Consider the following 19,441-nt stretch of genomic DNA (forward strand, 5'->3'; position numbering starts at 1 on the left):
CTGGTAATTTATATGGGCGACTGAGTGATAGATAATGTAACATTGTATTCCTAAATGTAGGTGATTTAAATATTTTTGAACCTGTCACCAATAAGAAAAATCCACGGAGTAAAATTTGAACCTAATGCTATGCTCTGCATGGAGCGGGAGCTACTAAACGCGGGAATGTTCGAATGAGAAACGACCGACCGGTGGCTGTGAATTCTCCCTACCTCCCCAAATATTCCGAGTTGTAGCAACATAAAGTGATAAGAATGTGGGACCGGGAATTAAGACTCCTGTAAAGATTCTAGATATGCTAACTTGGTGGTTTTCTCAGTTTAAAGACAGAAGACTCCGCCTTTCCAGGCCCTGGCGAGAAAATCTGGAGATTACGGGGCCTGGACAAGGCTTGTGGGAGGCAGCCAGAACGATAGGGTTCAGCCAACGCTAGGCTGGCACATCCAAGCCAGATGGCGGCGCTTTTCACTCCACGTTTTTTGCTACCTTGTAAGGAAGTGGGCGCGGGCAGAGCGGAGTCGGTGCCTCCTGATTGGCTATCTGTCTCGGGGATTGACAGGTTCCTAGGCTCCGCCTCCACTGCTTTATTGACACTAATGAGCAAGTTCTTCCCACCGCTCTCCTGCCTGGAAGTGCTGACAGATCAAGGCAACAAATTTCAATTACAATCCCTAATTTGTGTCCGCAGAGTGTTTTTTACCCATGTTAGCCCTTTCTGGCGCATCAGTCGAGGCAGATCTTGGAGCAGCAGGAGGAGGTGGAGGGGGTGGGAGCGAAGGAGTGCATCAGTGAGAGAGCGCGAGAAAGACTGAGGGAAGGAAACTTGGCGGTCTCGTCGCTGGTTCCTCGGATCCCAACACCGGCGAGAAAGAGGAAACGACAAATTTCTTTTTGCCCGCGGCAGGGAAAGGGACAGATACGGAAGACCCCCCCCCCCCCAAGAACTGTTCCGTTTTTGGTGGGGCAAGGAGAGCGAGTGTGTGCGTGTGCCCGCGTGAGTGTATATGAGAGAGGGGCGGGTGGGCACCGGGCGGAGGGGATGGCCGAGAAGCGAAGGGGCTCGCCGTGCAGTATGCTAAGTCTCAAGGCGCACGCCTTCTCTGTGGAGGCGCTGATCGGCGCCGAGAAGCAGCAACAGCTTCAAAAGAAGCGGCGAAGGCTGGGCGCGGAAGAGGCGGCAGGGCCCGCGGACGACGGAGGCTGCAGCCGTGGAGGTGGCGCGGGCGAAAAGAGCTCCTCAGAGGGAGATGAAAGCGCTGCGCACCCACCGCCAGCTGGAGCGGCGTCCGGGCCAGCCCGGAGCTGCACAGACTTGGAGCCGAGCTGTGGGTCCCGAGGAGCTGCTGGTGAGTCGGCCCCTTCCAGCCCAACTTCTTTCCGGCGCGACTCTTCCCAGGTCCCGCCCGCCCACACGGCGGCGGCGAACCTGAACTGAGAGTCTGTAGGTGTGCGTGCGCGCGGGGTCCTTAATTCAGCCTGGAGCGCCTTGGCCTTGGGTGTCAGACACAAGGCTCGCTTCACAACCTGGCCACCCTAGATACGGTTAAAATGCAGCTTCCAGCCTCGCCCAGCAAGCTGCCGCCGCCCACTCGGCGTCCAGCACCGACAGCCGCCGCTGTTTGCCGAGCGCGGAGGTGCCAATTCGTGCTTTTCTCAGCTGCCTCCCTTGGGGTTCCAGCCAATGGGTGCTCCTTTTTCTTTCCTAACTTTTAAAAGCCTGGGGCGGGGGGAGGGTAGAGCGACGGCATAACCCCCCCGAAACCGGAAAGAATGCCCTAAACCGTTGGTTTAAACCAGGAAGAGGGCGGCGTATTTGCAAAAGTGGTTTCCCCGGGGGTAGCTGAGCGGTTCCCTTCCCTGTCCTTCTGGATTCTCTTGCCAAGGCCGACGGCGACCGCTCGATTGCTTTTTGCGCTCTTCTCGCCGCTTTGCTGCTGGGCTTGAAGCGCTAGCGTCCGGGAGCGGGGTCTGAAAAGGTTCCTGGAAGATGCCTCAGGCCGAGCCCAAAGCGAGACGCCTCAGAAGCCTGTCGCGGAGGGAGGCCCCCGCATTTGCGACTTGGGGCGGGGGCGCCTGGCGCTTTGGCGGGTTCCTTAGGAGTCTGCCTTCGGACTGTACCCCGGGACTTGTGTCAGACCGTCGGGCGTGTGTCCTACACCCTGCGGCAGCGCGAAAACTTTTGGGGCCTTGGCCTGGCAAAGCCCCTCCCCGGGGTTCTGGATTTGTGGGTCTGGAGGGCCGAGCGCCCCGTTGGGGCTGAGAGGCACGTCTATCGATGGGACAGTTCGCTTGGTGTCCCCGAAGGCTCTTGAAGCTTCCCCCTTTCCCTCAGTACTTTTCCTCTCAACCGCCCGCCGAGGGGGTCCCTCTTTCCGAGCGGCTTCCCCTCGGGAGCCCTCACCGGTCCTTTCTCTGCCCTTTGCTGTCCAGGCGGCTGTGAGGACGGCTTCCTGCCGGGCGCTTCCCCGCTGGCGTCCCCGGGAGGCTCTCCGAAAGGGTCCCCTGCGCCTGTCCTGGCCCGGCCAGGGACCCCGCTGCCCTCTCCCCAGGCGCCGAGGGTAGATCTGCAAGGAGCAGAACTCTGGAAGCGCTTTCACGAGATTGGCACCGAGATGATCATCACCAAGGCGGGCAGGTAAGGGGCGAGCTGCAGCGGACGCCCCCACCGACCCGGACGGTGGCTTCACCTAGTCCTCGCCAGGGTATGGAGAAGGGTCTGCAGCGCGGCGGGAGCTCTGGGTCGCCTTTTCAGACAGATGCGACAAGGCCCAACCATAGTTCACTTTTGAGGCTGACTTTCCTATTTATCACCAAAAGCAATCGGTGAAGGGCCCAGCCTGGCCGCCCCCTTGTTAGTGCCAGGAGAAAAGTGTTGTCGCCGCTAATGCCTCAACTATCGCGGCTGATGTTCCTCACGCAGGGCCATTAGAGATTCGAGGTCATATTTACGTCGAACCAGGTATTTATTTAGGCTCCAGTTAACAGTTCTGGAAACAGGGGGTACATTCTTCTCCTTCCTCTTAAAGTTTTTAAAACCGTTTGCTCTTTAGCAGACTATGATCTGCCTTTTCAGATTTGAAACTTCCAGGTTGGTTCTTTCTCAGATTTCCTGGCACTGAGAACATGATGTATTGTGCTCTTTTGTTATTAGAATAGGATGAAAAATCCCTGAAATTATCCAGTAATATATATTCAATCATGTATAGCTGTAAGAATAATTACCCTGATTTTTAAAAATCCTTTTTGTAAATCTACAGATATGTGGTTAAATATTTTTTCCTAAATAAAGTCCAACACATAGCCTTAATTTTCAGAAGAAAAATTAAAAAAAAAAAAACTACTGTAAGAAATTATCTTTTTTTTAAGTATGAAATTTTCACATCCATCAGTAAAATAAATGGATTTGTTGGCTAGATCGTATTATTTTGAGGCGGACACAGAGATATTTGATATTCACATTTAAAATTTTCAGTTCATTTAGTGCAATGAAATCTATTAATAATATGTTCCTTAAAAGGAACTTTAAAAAGCACACACAACTCTTTCAGGGAGTACACATGGTAAAAACCTGGATAGCATAAAAGTATCCGAACTTATTAGAAATTACAAAAACATATTTTATTGAATCCATATGCTACCTTCTACATTTTCACAGAGCTTTTATTAATGATCCAAATTCAGTTTTCAACAACACAAAGCAACAGTTGTCTTATAAAGGATGTAGTTAAAGACCTTTACTCTTTATCTTACAGGTGCACTGAAATAACACTAAAACAGTCTGCATATTAAACTGTTCTCATGCTTAGTTAGGAATAATGGACTTTCCTTTCTCTGAAAGTGGTCTTTACTAGCATTATTGTTTTAGAAAAAAATGGTAAATAACTACTAAAATTTGTGTTATAAAGCTAAATTAGCCAAAATTAGATTAATTGGAAGTCTTAGATGCAAATCAAAGATTAATTTTTTTAAAAAAGGAATTTCCATTATTTTTCTAAAAAATGTAAAATAAAATTTGCTGTTCTATTTTTTGCTGCTGTGCCCTTTTCAAAGGATAGGTACCTTTTAATATATATCTCTGGGAAGCCAAGAGAAATAGGGATTTCATTTGTTTTAATTAGTGAAGGTTTGAGTAAGATTGGTTAAAATAGAAAGCATTTTTGAGGTGTGATGGGGGAAGGAATTATTTGGTAAATATACATTGTGTTTAGTTTCTGCTTTCAATAAAGAAGTTTTACTATAGCTTTCAAATTTAGAGTAACTTTTGCACTTCACCTCTACCATGCTGCAGACAGGAAGTCCTGTCTCAATAAAGAACATATTGTTTGGTTATAGCATGGCACATTGGCTCCTTGTGGTTTTTTATAACCCCCTTTAAAATTTCACATTATAATATATTTTATCACTTTCAGAAATTTGGAATTTCTATTTCTACCATTTGGTCCATTTTATTATTTGTATTATTAAAGTAAATATGCTTACTGTTTTTGTTTTAAGAAGTGAAGTGCTTGCTTTCTTTAGTGCCATCACTCCCTCAATGTAGGAGTAGTTCTTTTATTTTTAGCTCTGTTGACATTTTAATAAACATGGAGCACATGCACACAGGGTGCAAAAATTACATTTTGAAACCTTAGTTTAAATATGTTCTATGTTCTGACACTTTGAATTGCATCACTGTAAGGAAAGTTATGAATTTGCACTAAAAATAGAGATTAGAGAAGATATTTTGCTTTAATCATTTCTCCATTCTCAATCACAAACAAAAACAAAACCCAAATCTACTTTCTCCTCTCCCTTTTAAATAGGCGCATGTTTCCAGCAATGAGAGTGAAGATCTCTGGATTAGATCCTCACCAACAATACTATATTGCCATGGATATTGTTCCAGTGGACAACAAGAGATACAGGTACAGTGATTGGATACATGACAATAAGAAAAATTGTAGGGCTTTGTAGACTAGTGCCTGTTTCATTTGTGACTACTATGATCTTTGTTTCCAGAAGCCTGTAGAATTTCTAGATCCATAGTCCAGTGTCCATGGATTTTCAACAGCCCAGACGATGTCTTCTCTTTCAGGAAAGTGTGGAAACTGAATTTTTGTTTTGTTTTTAATAGATACAGAAATGTCTTCAAACATTGAAGACTTTTAATAGGGGCCCATATGGTATTGCTAAACAAAATATTTTTTTATAAAACAGTTGATAAACTAAATGTATTTTTTACATTGATTCATGTTTTAGTTAGGATTCTGAGAGGAAATGTTAGGTAAAGTTTATAGATACACATTATAAATTTTCTTGATTTTTTAAAAAATTCACATTAATTTCCTTTATCTTTTTATATTCAAAATTATAAATGTTTATAGGCCTTTTCCATTTAATTTGAGAAAATTATCTAAAATTTTCTATAAATATGAAAAATAAAATTTTATAATTCATTTATATTAAGGCATCTCTAAACTGGCAATGAATTGTTACCTTTTGGACTTTTTTGGTTGGTCGTTAACAATTTTTAAAAACATTTATAATACTTTCATTTTGAAAGAGTACATTTATCTAGACATTAGGTAAACTTTGAAAAGATATGTGTTCTTCAGTTTCAAACCAAATTTTGTTCTTTTTTTCTTTTGTAAGAAAGTAAATCAGCTGTTTTTAATGGCAATGCTTTTTGTTTTTCTGAAGAGTTAACATTTCAAAAAGGAAGTTTTAACTAACATTTCAAAAAGGAAGTTTTGAGCATTGGAAGATTAGATGATGGATGCTGTTTAAATTTTACTCCTCTTTGTTTCTTTTTAAATAGAGTGTTTAGTAAGTTTTAAAGTGAAATCAGATTTGGTTTTTCTCACTTAAAAATTTAGGGAGTTGTTTTGGCAGAATAGCTTTATGATGTCAAAAGTATATAGATTTCTGGGGTTTGGGGTTGTGGCTCAGTGGTAGAGTGTTTAGCTTGCACATGTGAGGCACTGAGTTCAATTCTCAGCACCACATTAAAAAAATAAATAAGTAAAACAAAAGTATTGTGTTCATTTTGAACTAAAACAAAAATTTTTTAAGAAGTATATAGATTTCAATTTATATAATGGCATATATGAAATACTACAAAAATGGATAATAGGAAGTTTTATTTCAGTTTTGTGTATAATTTGTATTTTATACATTTATTGATTTAATTAATGACTTAATTTTAATTATTTAATTTTAACTTATTTTAATTTTAATTGATTTTAATTAAAATAGGTCATTAGGAAGTTTTGCTTAAATTGTTGCATAACAGAAGCTAGAAAGCATTAAAGTTTATTCTTTAAATGTGCTTGATTTAAAACTCATATGCTAAGGAGTTCATAACCCACTTGAATCAAATGTATGAAATATGATATGTCAAGAGCTTTGTAATGTTTTGAACAACTAATTAAAAAAAACTCATATGCTAATTTGTGCTTTGTGCAGAGGGAGATAATCTAATTCTTAATGAGCTAGGAAATTATTCCTTTCTCTTCTAAGTTTGTGTCCTATTTCTTCCTTGCATCTCTTCCATATATTTTAGATGTTTTATTTTACTTCATTCTTATCTAGTCTCTCACAGAAAGTATGAAAAATTTACATATTATTATGATGATGTTAGATTTTAAAAGATCCAACTGTAAAACATAAATTTGCTTTCACTTTTGTTGCTCCCTAAAAAGAAAGTTGTATTTAGCATACATATTTAGGCTCTTTTTATGAAGAATGTATAACATGTAGCATTTATCCTCTTAGTGACTATGAAGTCTTAAAGTATGTGATATGTATAATTTTGCAATATTTTGATAGAGCATATAACTCTATTTTGGTAGTAATGTAGTCATATCTACAGTTCAGTGCTTGCTTGCATTTCTAAGATTTCCTTTTTGCTTTCAAACTTTTTCAGTAATACTAAATTTTTTTTCACTTATTCTTTGATGTCAAAGACTGGTGGTGTTTGGTCAAGTTAAAAATGATTGCCCCTTATCACAATGTAGAACAAGTAATCACAAAATACCAGAATCAGAAACTTATTTATTAAAATAATGTACCAACTAAAGAAATGTTTTAAAAATTACTCATAATTTTGTGCTGATGCATTTTCCCAAGAAAAGGAATTAAATAATAGAAGGCATTGAGCTCAAAAGGGAATGAAATGTCACCCTACTTAAAACAAAGAGTCTCACCAGAGATGTGATGAAAATGTTTCATGCTGTTTTAAAAAGAAATTTGTACATTACACAGGTAGAAATTTCTGAAACTATTTAGTTTCAGGAATTATTGCTATAAATTATATACCATATTTTAATACTCAAAGGTAACAAAAACATCTAGGACAATTTCATTTTATACTCTTTTCATCACTGACACACAAGTTTCTAATTTTTAAATTTTAAATTAATATTAATAAATTACTGTCTGAATATAGGTTTAAATTTTAAGATCTTATGTTTAACTTGAAACATTGTTATTTAAATGTATTCTTACTGAATCCTATATATTTGGTATGTATAATTAAACAGCATAGGATATTTTGTCTATTAGAAAAGTAACATTTATTGGATATACCATCATTTTCAAAGTATTATTTATATCTTGATTAGTGGTATTTGGAAACTACTTGAAATAATTTTCTTACAAGAAAGAGAAATATCAGAGGTGAATCAAGGCTTACATTTAATATTATTTAAATTTTTAAAATTAAACTGAATATTTTATCCTAAACTTATAATGTCATAACATTAGAAAAAAATTCTAAATAACAGATAAGACTATTTTCCTATCAAAATATGATAATTTCCTCTCACCTTTCTATTATCTATCCCACCCGATTGTACATAGCCTAAAATGGGAAATGATCTTTAAGGAAGTATGATACTTTAAGATATCTGTCAAGTATTTTGAGAATTACTTAAAGATGATGTTGACAACGTCATAGTTTCTTCATGTCAGGTGAACAATGGAAAATATCACACTATAGATAGAATTTCTAATGTAAGTGGGATTCATTAAAATTAAGTTACTTGAGTTTATGGGGGTGATAGTGTGCATATTTTTCGCTAAGTTCTTAATGTCCTACTTACTTTGAGTTGTCAGTAGGCCCCTGAAACTTCAGAAAGTTTTTGAAAAGTGCTTGAAGGCTTATTCTGGGTATAAAGTAGAAATACATTTATTTTAGACATTAAGTGTGCATATTTGATCTGATACTATTGAGCTGGAAATTCCAAGAAATAAATAGTCCGTAACCTGAAAATCCTGTCTTTGCCTTGTAGGTATGTTTACCACAGCTCTAAATGGATGGTAGCGGGTAATGCTGACTCCCCTGTGCCACCCCGGGTGTATATTCATCCAGACTCACCTGCCTCCGGGGAGACTTGGATGAGACAAGTGATCAGCTTCGACAAGCTGAAGCTCACCAACAATGAACTGGATGACCAAGGCCATGTGAGTAGATGGCCTCTGTAATACACCACCATTGGATGGCATAGCCAAATCTGTGCTGTGTCTGACTGAAGGAAATGGACACTTCTAAGATCACAATATTACTTTCCTGGTTGATCAGCATGTGCATAATCTGTCCAAAAATCAAGATTATATTTGCATCAGAGACTATGCTTTTGGTTTTGAAGTATATTATGAAACATATAATAGGTTAAAACTAGATACTGCATTTGTATTGGCGAGAAAAAAACCCAAGGCAGAGACTTTTATTTTAGCCAAAACATTTGTGTGACTCTCAAGAGGTGTAGTTATTATGTTCTAAATATAAATACTACTTGGGAATCGGGTAAATGAGGATAATGATTTATTGTATCCTGCCTGCAGTCACTTCTTTTCTCAACTGAGGCTCATTGCTTCTCAGTACTAGCCCAGGCTTATGCTATTTGTGTGTCTCATCTGCAAGCTCCCAGTTGTTTTATAATGACATCTAATATGTCAAAATATGTTATAACAATAATTCCTTTTGTTCTTAAAACTGGTTAAACATGATATGTAAATTAAAGTTCAGCCATTTCAATAATACAGTCATTTTTAACACCTTATTAATTTTATGCAGCATTGTTCTTATGCAGGAATTCTATTTTATTATTTTAATAAATAAGTAACCCTGGATATAAGCTGATTTCTGTTCAAAGCTAATATTTCTATTAGGTTTCCATTATTTGAGAATGTTTTGATTGATGCAGAACTGAAATGCCTTAAAGAACACATCATACATAAAAGGAACAAAAACGTGTTCATTTCTCAAAGGGGTGACATAAAGATCGCATATTTATGAGCAAACCTTTTAAAACAAAAATACAAACTCATGAATTATAATACAGTGATGAAAGGATATGGTTTGCAAGTTGCTAGACAGTGTCTTAAACACTTTACCTTAATGAAAACCTTTGAGAACTAATTTCATTATAGTACATTTGCAGTGTCTAGATTTTCAGGACACATCTAGTAAAACCTCACATTGGTAGTGCTTTTGTTTATTAATTATTGCCTTTTATGATTTCAAACAGGATCAGAAAAATAATATAAATTTCTTTTCTGAATCTAACTTCATGCCCTACATTTTAGTGCATTATTTCATTTTCCTTCTTTTTATTCTTTGTGCTTATTTCTACAATTTAATATAGTCAAGTTGTAATGATATTCTTCATTTCAGTTAAAAAAAAACACATTGGTTTCTTCTTTCTCATTGTGGGAGCTGTCTGTGAAATGTTGGTATGTTGGTAGCATATTCATTGAGAGTTCCTTTTTAAATTTTTCGTTGTACAGGAAATTTTAGAAAAAAATGTCACTTAGCATTAACTATTTTGGAAACTTAAAAGTACCTTACCCTTTTTGAGTTTTCCTAGTATAAGAATATATCTTCTGAAGTGATTATTGGATCCAAAAACTATTTACTGTCATATATAAAGTACAAAACTTCTAAAGTCAATAAATCCTTTTATAGTTCTGATTCTTTCAGTCCAAATTACTGGCTTTATATGCAATATCGAATGTGTTTAATATTAGATGTAGATTTAGTGATTTATTATGATTTTTAATGTTGTAATTTTGTATTGGACAGAAAGGACCCAACTTGAGTTAAAACATCATTCTTCAGAAAATACAATGTATATATGTGTATATGTATATGTGTGTGTGTGTGTGTGTGTGTGTGTGTGTATGCATACAAAGAGTGCTACACATATACATATAGCTAAAGAGAGAGATTTAAATAATTGGGTCATGTGATTGTTGGGGAGCTAGCAAGTCTGAAATCTGTAGGGTAGGCTGGCAGGCTAAAGAGCCAGGGTGAGTTGGTATTTCACCTTGAATCTGAAGGTAGTCTTCTATCAGAATTTCCTTTTCCTCTGGGGACCTCAGTCTGTTTTCTTTTAAGGCCTTCAACTGATTGTATAAGGCCCACCCACATTATGGAGGATAATCTGTTATACTCTAAGTCTACCAATTTAAATGTTAATGTTCCTTAAAAAATACTTCCACAGAAACATGTAGACTGGTGTTTGATCAAATATTTGGGTACTGTGGCTAGATAAGTTGATACGAAAGTTAACTATCAATATCATTTATTTAAAACATAAAAGGACAGGTTACAAATTGAAATTCAGCTCTGTAAATCTAAATAATTAAAATATTTCACTATTACAAAAATAAAACACAGCAGAAACAGGTAAAATTTAGAGAAGTGTATAATTTATTTGGGAAATTTTTTTAAGACTGTGGCAGGATGTACTAGTTTAATAAAAGAAGGTACTTAATGTGTGTGGAGAGTAGGAAGAGAGCTGTTTCTATGCAATTTGGAAGCAAAGAAACTGCCTTTGTAAAAATGTATTTACCTGTCAGTTACACCAGAGGAGAGTGTGTAAGGGAAAGTGCTCTTTTCCATTAATCATTTTAAAAACATTGAAAACTTTGTAAAATGTAGTAAAAGATACAAAGATATTGTCTCTGCCTTTGGTGAGTTTCTAGCCTAAATGGGGAAGGAAGGGATCTTTTATATAGTTTATCAATCCTGCCAGCTCAGAGAAGTAAAGATGCCACCTTGATCTGGCCAAGAGAAATTGGGTGTAGAAAGGTGTCTGTTATGTTTACTTAAAGTGTACACAACATTAAAAAATTTACTTTGGCATGGAGTATATTTCCATTTTGGATTCTCACTAAAGTTTCTTTATAAATACTCCCTGGTATTTAGAAAGCTGAAAAGTCACTTTGGGAAAACCACAATAATGTCATATCTCATGTGGTCCTAGGTCTAGTTACAGCCTGTGAGAATCTAATTCCTGCAATGGCATTGCATTAAATTAATAAAAATTCCAGACTTACATGGACTTCTCAAGTCACAATGCTGTACGCTTGCGCATCCTTAGCAGAGTAGAACTGGGAACTGGGAGGACAAAAAATGTAGGAAAGTAATTTAGCTAGTCACTGCTCATTTGAGTCCACAATTTTACTAGAAGTTGTGGTACCTTCCTTTAGAATTAGAAGTGGGTGCTGGGGAAGGCAGAAGCTAAGTGCCTCCTCTCTGCCAGGAAAGGGACTATTGAATTAGAAAGTTTCACCTGAATGGTATGGCCGTCTTGGTAGACCCTGAGTCACATTCACCAAAAGAACTAGAAATAAATTTCTAATCTCTAATCTATACTCATTTTGGGTCATTGATCCCTATCTGATTTCTTGGAGATTCTTTAAGTTTTATACTGACTTTTATACAAAGCAAAATTCGTCCTTGGGCTACCCAGGTGCAGATTGTTAGTATGCTTGGGTTGGTTAAATTCTAACTATGTGCATGTTTCCCTGTCCACATGAATCTTGCCATCTGAAGGAAAACATTTAGATAAGCATCTACCTGAAAAATTAGAAGACATTTAACAGGAAATGGTGCAACTTAAACCTCGGCAGAATTTGTACCCATCGTGCTGGGATGCTTTGGAAAAGTAGCATGGCAAGACCAGGCAGTCATCTTCAGGGGCCTGTAGGAGGACTTACGTTACCACCTGCTGAGGACTCAGAGATACAGGTTCCCTCACTCACTATCTTCCTGTTCCTCCTTGAGAATTGGGTAGTAAAGCAAGATATTCCAGGGGAGTTTACAAAGTTGGTGGGAGGAATTTGTAGTGACCTAGAGTGGTACAGCACTTTTGTTGTGATCATGGGAAAGTTACTTCACCCTTTGAGGCTTGGTTTTCTCATGGGTTATATTGGAATCAGATAACTTTGAGTGAATCAGGTGAGCTGATGTACATGAAAGTACTTATTTTTAAGGTACTTAAAAATCACTTATTTTATTTTGTTACATATAAAACAAAAGTTAGGCATTCTTGCTATAAGTTTGTGAGTCAGTTGTTATAGCTTTGTCCCCTATCATTTAAAGTGAGTTGGTACTTGGTATCACCAAAAATGCAGGGAGCCAGGTTTTTATTATCTGTTCCTTCTTGGTCTTTTGCTTGACTTATTCTAACATGGGAATTTAAGTCATCTGGAAAATTTCTAGTCAGCAGGGAGTTTCCCTATTCAGCTGTTCTGTAAGACTAGACGCAGCTGCCTGTCTGTCAAACTCCAGGCACTTTCAACTCATCAGATCAGAAATAAATAATATCATACTTATTTTGACTCAAGTTCAGTCTTTAAAGTAGAAGGCATGTATTAGCCTGTATAGGCAGAAGTGTTCTGTATTTATGGACATAGGTTTGTGTGACTGTGCTATAGGTAAGCCCCAAATCCTCTGTCTAAACAGAACAGAGAGCTTAGAACATGCACATCAGATGTAATTATTTGGGTTTCAGTGATGGACATTATCATTGCAGTTTCCTTTTTTATAAGGCTAGTGGTTCTCCTGGTTTTGCTTGTTCTACTTTATAAGCAAACTGAGATTGACCACTCATCATTATAATTTTGATAGCTCATTAAAAAGAAAATAATGCTATCTTATAAAGAAGAACTGAAACTTGTTTGGCATTCTCTAAAATAATTTCAGAAATACGCTAAATTCTTATAGATAATGATGAAATTATATTATTTTGCTTGAATAATCTTCACATTGCTATTGACAATTGCTCCTTAACATGTAGACAGAGGCATATATTGGTCATTTGTTTACCTTACCCCAATATACTGTACCTCAAGTCATTTTTGAATTGGTAAGAACATAAATTAATTAATTAAACGTATATACCTACTTGGAGAAATTTTCTTGAGCTGTCGGAGGCCCTCATAAAACAGGAAAATACTTTTCATTTTCTGGTGAACAGAAAACCTAAATAAACTTTTGTTTCCTTCATTCAAAGTCAGTTCATTTAAATCTTCTGAAATTGTTCATTTGTTTCTGTTCAATTAATGCGAAGTAGTTTTTCTTTTGATCTGTGATTTGTTTCTAAAAGCTGTGCTAATTCTCTCTGGGTTTTTATCAGAGCTATTCTTTGCTTACATTTTGTTTCTTAGCTTGGAGAAAAGGAAGAATTTTCCCTCAAACTCTTGTATTCCCCAAGATGTCAAATATGTATCTATTTCCTAAAGAGAGAAACTAGTTAAGAAGTAGAGAAGGAGGAGAAGCAGAATTTATGTTAATATTTATTATTGTAAAATTGACCATTTGGTTTTATGTTCATATTTGAAAGTGTATTTTAAGGTAAAAACTTATAATAGATAATTTGGGCAAAGGACCAGGACAGTTATATCATTAATTTTTCAGGTGATGACCTGTTAGGGCTGAATTTACTACCTCTGTAGGCTGAACCATCGTTGTGCTTCCCTTGTTGGGCCTGGCCCAGTCCTGATGCCTGCCCACACAGTGTAAATTCATAAAGAATGCAGGCAGACATAGTGGTGAGATCAAGCTGTGTGTGGGTCAAGGGAGTGGCTTCCAGATTCAGCCCTGAGGATTCAGAAGTCTCTTGCTTCTGTAGGCCTTAGCATCATCATCTATAAGCTGGAGTATTAATGGTAATTTTTTTTCAGACTTTGAAATGTTAAATGTAATGTCGCATAGAACCCTACATTTAAAGAAGGGAAGGGCCATGGCCCTAATTAGAGGACAGAAAGCAGACCTCAGTTTACCTGTCATCTGCTTTTCTCTCCCAGCATTTTTGAAAAAAATACTAAATGTAAGATACCTTTCATCCCTTCTGAGATATTGAGCTTCCCAGGATATAAACTTAGATTTCAGTTATAACTTTTAAAATTAAAATTGTTGATCATAAACTGCTAGGAATAATATACTGAGGGAATGAGAAAAAAATTCATTTTTACTGAAAATCTGTTTAGGATATACTGATCATTGGAATCATCAGAATTCAATGTTGTTTCTGTGGTTTTCAAGCTTCTTACCTGACTTATAGCAAGACATACCTTTTATTTTATTATCTAGTACAGATATATATATAGTCAGTGGAAACTGTTTTTCTGTACTTATCCTTACTATAAGCAACACACTTTATTTTTTACTGTATTTTATAATTTTATTTATTTAAAAAAATTTCTGGTCGTAACCCTTTCAATTGATTACACGAGCCCCTAATAGGTCATGAAATTCTGCCCTTTTCTTAGACCTGGAAAGAATTTTCAGAAGTTATGCACTCCTGTGTGTCCCCAGATGATGATGAGAGCTGTTGTCCCCTATACCTTTTCCTTTTATTCAATCTGCCTCTCTAAGAGGCATACCTAATCAGCAAGATAGTTAGAGCTGCTATCTGGGCATTTCTTCCACTAGCAGAAAAACTTTAGAGTAAAACAAAATAAAACAACAGCAAACCTCTGACTACAGTGTTAGTTACTACCAGAAGGTTAAAGACATCCTTTTGCAATTGCAAACACACTCTTGAGGTATAGGTGTAGTTTTGTTTGAGCTGATCAAAGATTTTGAATTTGGCTTATTAAATTTTGAATTTTGCCCACATCCTGAAAAACATGCAGGTCAATTGCTGTGTTCCCATAAGATTTTTTTTCTCCTCCAAATTTGTAAATATCCCCAAACCTAAATTCAAATCTTCAGGTCAGGAAAGATATAATAGATTGTTAACTAAACTCATGTATGAGTATCTGAATATAGAATCCCAGCAGCAAATAGAAATTCCCACTTGATGAGAATTTTTTTCTCACTCAATCCTCCTCCAGCCTTCAAAGCATAAAACGTATAAAGGAGAAAGAAATCACCCACAATGTCATCATCCAGAGGTGATCACTATTCATATCTTTGTATGGGTCATTGTTACTGTATTTTGATTTGGTTGTGACAAGTTTGTAACCGATTGTGGTACTATTATCATTTTAAGATTAACAAGAAATATCTCATTATGTGATTAAATATTTCCTAAACAGTATTAGTAACAGCTGAATACTACTGGATTCCATGGTGTGAATTTTCGTTTCCCTAACTAACTTACTTATGTTGGGAATATAAGTGGTTTATAGTTTTTCCACTGTTACAAATTATGTAATGCACATCTTTGTACATGTAAAATTTTTCTGAATTTGGAATACATCCTTAGCATAAATTCTCAGAGTGGAATGATTGGTTAGAAGGTAATTGAACCACATTGTGGATTCCTACAACAGAGTCTGAGAGGGCCAGCTTTCCATTCTCAAGAGTCTGAGTTTTGAAGAAGCCTTATGATAGAGATACAGGTTCTTCTGGCAATCCAGAGACTTTGTGAGCTACACACAAAGCAGATGCTAAGATGTCTTTAAAGTTGCTTAGCTCTTGAGCAAACATGTGCAGTCACAGATGAAGGAAAAGTTTACTTTGAAGAAGACTCTTTGTATAAATACTTATTTTTAGTTTTTTTTTTTTTATGGTTCATGCAATTTAAATAATCATTTCAATCTCATTTTTTAGTTTTATTGGTTTATTGGTCTTATTTATAATTTGTATCATTATAAATATAATTCTTATGAGTTTATATTTGTATTTTAAGCAACAGTAAATTTGATGTTGATTTCCCATGATTGTTCTTAGGGTTTCACTAAAATAATGATTTTGTTTTGTATTTTTATGAACATTTTACAAATAACTTCCTAACCCTCCCTCTTCTATTTGACGTATTTTATTAAAGTCATTTCTGCATCCTTGGAAATGTTAATTTCCAGCAAGACTTTATTATATGTATTAAATATCGAATGTTGGCGTCAAGATGTTTCAGAGGTTTCTGATTATATTTGGATTTTCTTTCCTTGGTGTAGATTATTCTTCATTCTATGCACAAATACCAGCCACGAGTGCACGTGATTCGCAAAGATTGTGGAGATGATCTTTCTCCCATCAAGCCTGTTCCATCTGGGGAGGGAGTGAAGGCTTTCTCCTTTCCAGAGACAGTCTTCACAACTGTCACTGCCTATCAGAATCAGCAGGTATTGTTTTTAGCTGGTATCTTTTTAGAATGTTTCAATAGGTGGTATATTGGTATATCTAAATGTCATGAATCATCATACAACTTTTGCCATATATAACATGCAAAGCATATGTATGCATATTTATAACAACAATACTTTATCCATGATTTCATGGGCTTCTCCCATGAGGACTTCTTTAAATGATAGGAGATGAACATGTAAAATATGAACAGAGAATTGTATTGTAAAGCACTGGATTTGGTTTTTAAACTGCTGGCCATGAAAATATTTCAGAAGCATTTATCCTGTACATTCATTTTTGTGTATTTACAAAAAGGGCTTTTTCCTTTCAAACTATGTTTTATGGGTGATAAAGAGTGATAAGAGTGATTTAAGTATAATAGTCTGAAAGATTAGCCATTATGAGGTAGTCTTTTCATAAAGTTTGAAATAATTTGAGAAGTAAAATATTTCTTTTCTATATTAGTAAACATGAGGCTGTGTTTGCTTGTGTCAAGAAAGTAGAATTAAATCAAAGGCAAATGCTTAGTACATGTAATTCCAGCTAGTTCACATAAGAAATGATTATGTAATAGCTGATATGGCCTGGAGGTAGATATTTTTTTTCTTTTAAATTTCAGCGGTCAGCCAAATTGTTTTGGGTCTTCACTTCTCCTTACCTATGTATATATTTCAGTAAACATTTAAGGATTTTCAAATTTTGTTGTAGTAACCACTGTTTTAAAACTTCTTAGGAGATGTAAGTCCCCCCATGTGTTCTTCAGAACTGAGGGGCTAAACACTCTTATCCTGTGGCAACACTAGTCCCTCAGCCAAAGCTGGCCTGTTTCTCACACTCACATTTCCATTCTGTCATATACCCCTTTACATAGAAACATGAAATGTAACCTTTAGAAGGTCTAGAGAAAATTAGGATGATCTCCTCAAAATTTTAGGGTTGGGAAATTATGTTTTCTCAGGGGAAGTCAGTGCATGAGGAGAAAATAGCAAAGCTTTAGTATACTTTTAACTACTCTGATTCATGGTCCCTATCTCTGTCTCTCTCTTACAAACAAATTACCTGTGCTTTATATGTTATTTTCTCCCACTCTCTGGTACAGTAAGTTTAATGTAGTAGGCTTTAGGCACATGTTAGTGACTAATACTAACTAGCAAACATTGACAAGTTGATTAGGAGAGTGGAAAAATTAGAAGGGAAATTGGTAACAATAACATTCACTTTTAAATGTCCCAGCTACTAGTTTTAAGAACTTATGGAAATTGGTTTAACTTATTAGAACTAATAAAAATAAAGCAAAGAACCTGTGCAAAATTGGTGAGCAGATTCACCCAGTTGTTAACAGCATGAGCTCTGCATTTTGGTTTCCTAATCCATTTCTACTGGCTAATAACTATATGATTCTGGGAAAGTTACTTGTAAAATGTCACTTCAAAAGAGAACAAAATTGGGATAATAGCTGTGCATAAGCTGTTATGATAATTAAATGATTGGTATGAATAAAACTTCATATACCCATACATAGTCTGCATTCAATAAATGTGGTAATGTTAGTAATAAAAATAATAGTAATTGTGACATATTTCTATTTAGACAAACACAATTATATAAACATGTACTCTTTTAGTAATAATATTTTAAATGTTTAAATTATTTAGTGTTATTTAAACATTATTGAAATGAACAGAGAATTGAACTGTAATGATCTGTGAAGACAAATACCCTTCACTGATAGATTGGAAGACATGGTGAATTAATTAACCAACTCTTTCATATGTCCATTATAATATAGTTCTATCCACATATCAAGACAATGTCATATGGAGCACATGTGTCTTAAGTGTTGCATGGCTGATTAGAGGATGGCTGAGAGAATTCACGGGCAGTCTAGGAGAACTATAGAGGCCTTTTTTTGCTGTAGTGTTATCCAGCAAAGTTCATCCTCAGCCAAGATGGATACAATCAGAAATATATTATTTAACTTTGTAGATTTCTTAAGCCAATGAATTTAGAGTGCAAAGCATGGTGTACTTCTAAAAGATAGACTATAAATTCCTTTGGGCAAAGTACAGATATGGTAAGAAATAGATGGGATGTTATTTATTAGGGTCAAGTTTAGGATGGCAAAAGTAAAATAAAAATAAATTTAATTGAGATGATTAGAACATTTGTAAATCCCCCTTCCTCCTAAATCTTGTGGTATTAGTGGGCAAGATTATAAGATAACAAATTGGAACTCTAGGTAAAATTACATTTTCATTTATTTCTACTACATGTATAAGATTTAATCTCATTAGAATCTTCAGGGAGTGGGTTACCTCTGGTTCACTGTAGTGCTGAGGTCAAGTTAGGATTCTAAAAATAAAATAAAAAAAGAATAAAATGTTCAGATGAGTGCCAGAAAGGAAAGGAGAGACAAAGAAAAATACAGAGGCAGAACATTAAAGGAGTGTGGGTATTACCTAATTCTGAAGAATACTGTGGAAGAGCTTTATAACATTTAAGAATATGAATGGTTGATAAGTGGATGTTAGATATTATTTCCCATTACCTCTATTGTAAGAGAAACAATTAAACCACATCACAAAGTTCAAGGGAATAGCTTCAGTTTCTAGAGGATTTTCAAACAAAGGGCAAATTATCACCAGATGACTCAAGATCTCCTTTCCTAAGAATATTAAAAGCAAAGCAAACTTTAATCTATGGAGTTTGAAAAGGAGTGAGAAAGTATCTTCTTTATAGCATATGAATGTTCTGGGTGATTTCCGAAATTTTCTTTTAACTTTACTGCTAAAATATTAAAATATGTGGTGAATGGAAAGAGGAGCACAGTAGAATTCTCTATCAAGTTAACCTTTGAAAAATTTGCAGTTCTGCAATTATTTATGTGTTTTATAACTTTATTTGATGTATGTGTAAGATTTAATGTGATTTTTTTTTTCACTCTGCAGATTACTCGCCTTAAGATAGATAGGAATCCATTTGCCAAAGGCTTCCGAGACTCTGGGAGAAACAGGTAAGTGCTAGTGAAAAACCATTCTGGTTGTGACAAACTAAATATTTAAATTTGCTGATAGGGTATTGAAATAATTTCCGATG

The 19,441-nt window shown here is 36.2% G+C and overlaps 1 protein-coding gene across 1 annotated transcript in view; it reads left to right on the top strand.

Annotated features, from left to right (window-relative positions):
- The first annotated feature begins 605 nt into the window (after positions 1 to 605).
- Positions 606 to 19,441, top strand: part of Tbx18 (T-box transcription factor 18) — a 30,008-nt gene continuing 11,172 nt past the window's right edge. Inside the window, exons 1-6 of the mRNA XM_046431947.2 lie at positions 606 to 1,346; positions 2,431 to 2,635; positions 4,803 to 4,904; positions 8,271 to 8,442; positions 16,174 to 16,341; positions 19,294 to 19,358. Coding sequence (XP_046287903.1) covers positions 1,040 to 1,346; positions 2,431 to 2,635; positions 4,803 to 4,904; positions 8,271 to 8,442; positions 16,174 to 16,341; positions 19,294 to 19,358 — 1,019 coding nt within the window. The 5' untranslated portion in view covers positions 606 to 1,039. The remainder of the gene's footprint in view (positions 1,347 to 2,430; positions 2,636 to 4,802; positions 4,905 to 8,270; positions 8,443 to 16,173; positions 16,342 to 19,293; positions 19,359 to 19,441) is intronic.

Source organism: Marmota monax, unplaced genomic scaffold (assembly GCF_021218885.2).
Source record: "Marmota monax isolate L192 unplaced genomic scaffold, Marmota_monax_Labrador192_F-V1.1 WCK01_AAM20220418_F8-fsc00013, whole genome shotgun sequence".
Classification (NCBI taxonomy): Eukaryota; Metazoa; Chordata; class Mammalia; order Rodentia; family Sciuridae; genus Marmota; species Marmota monax.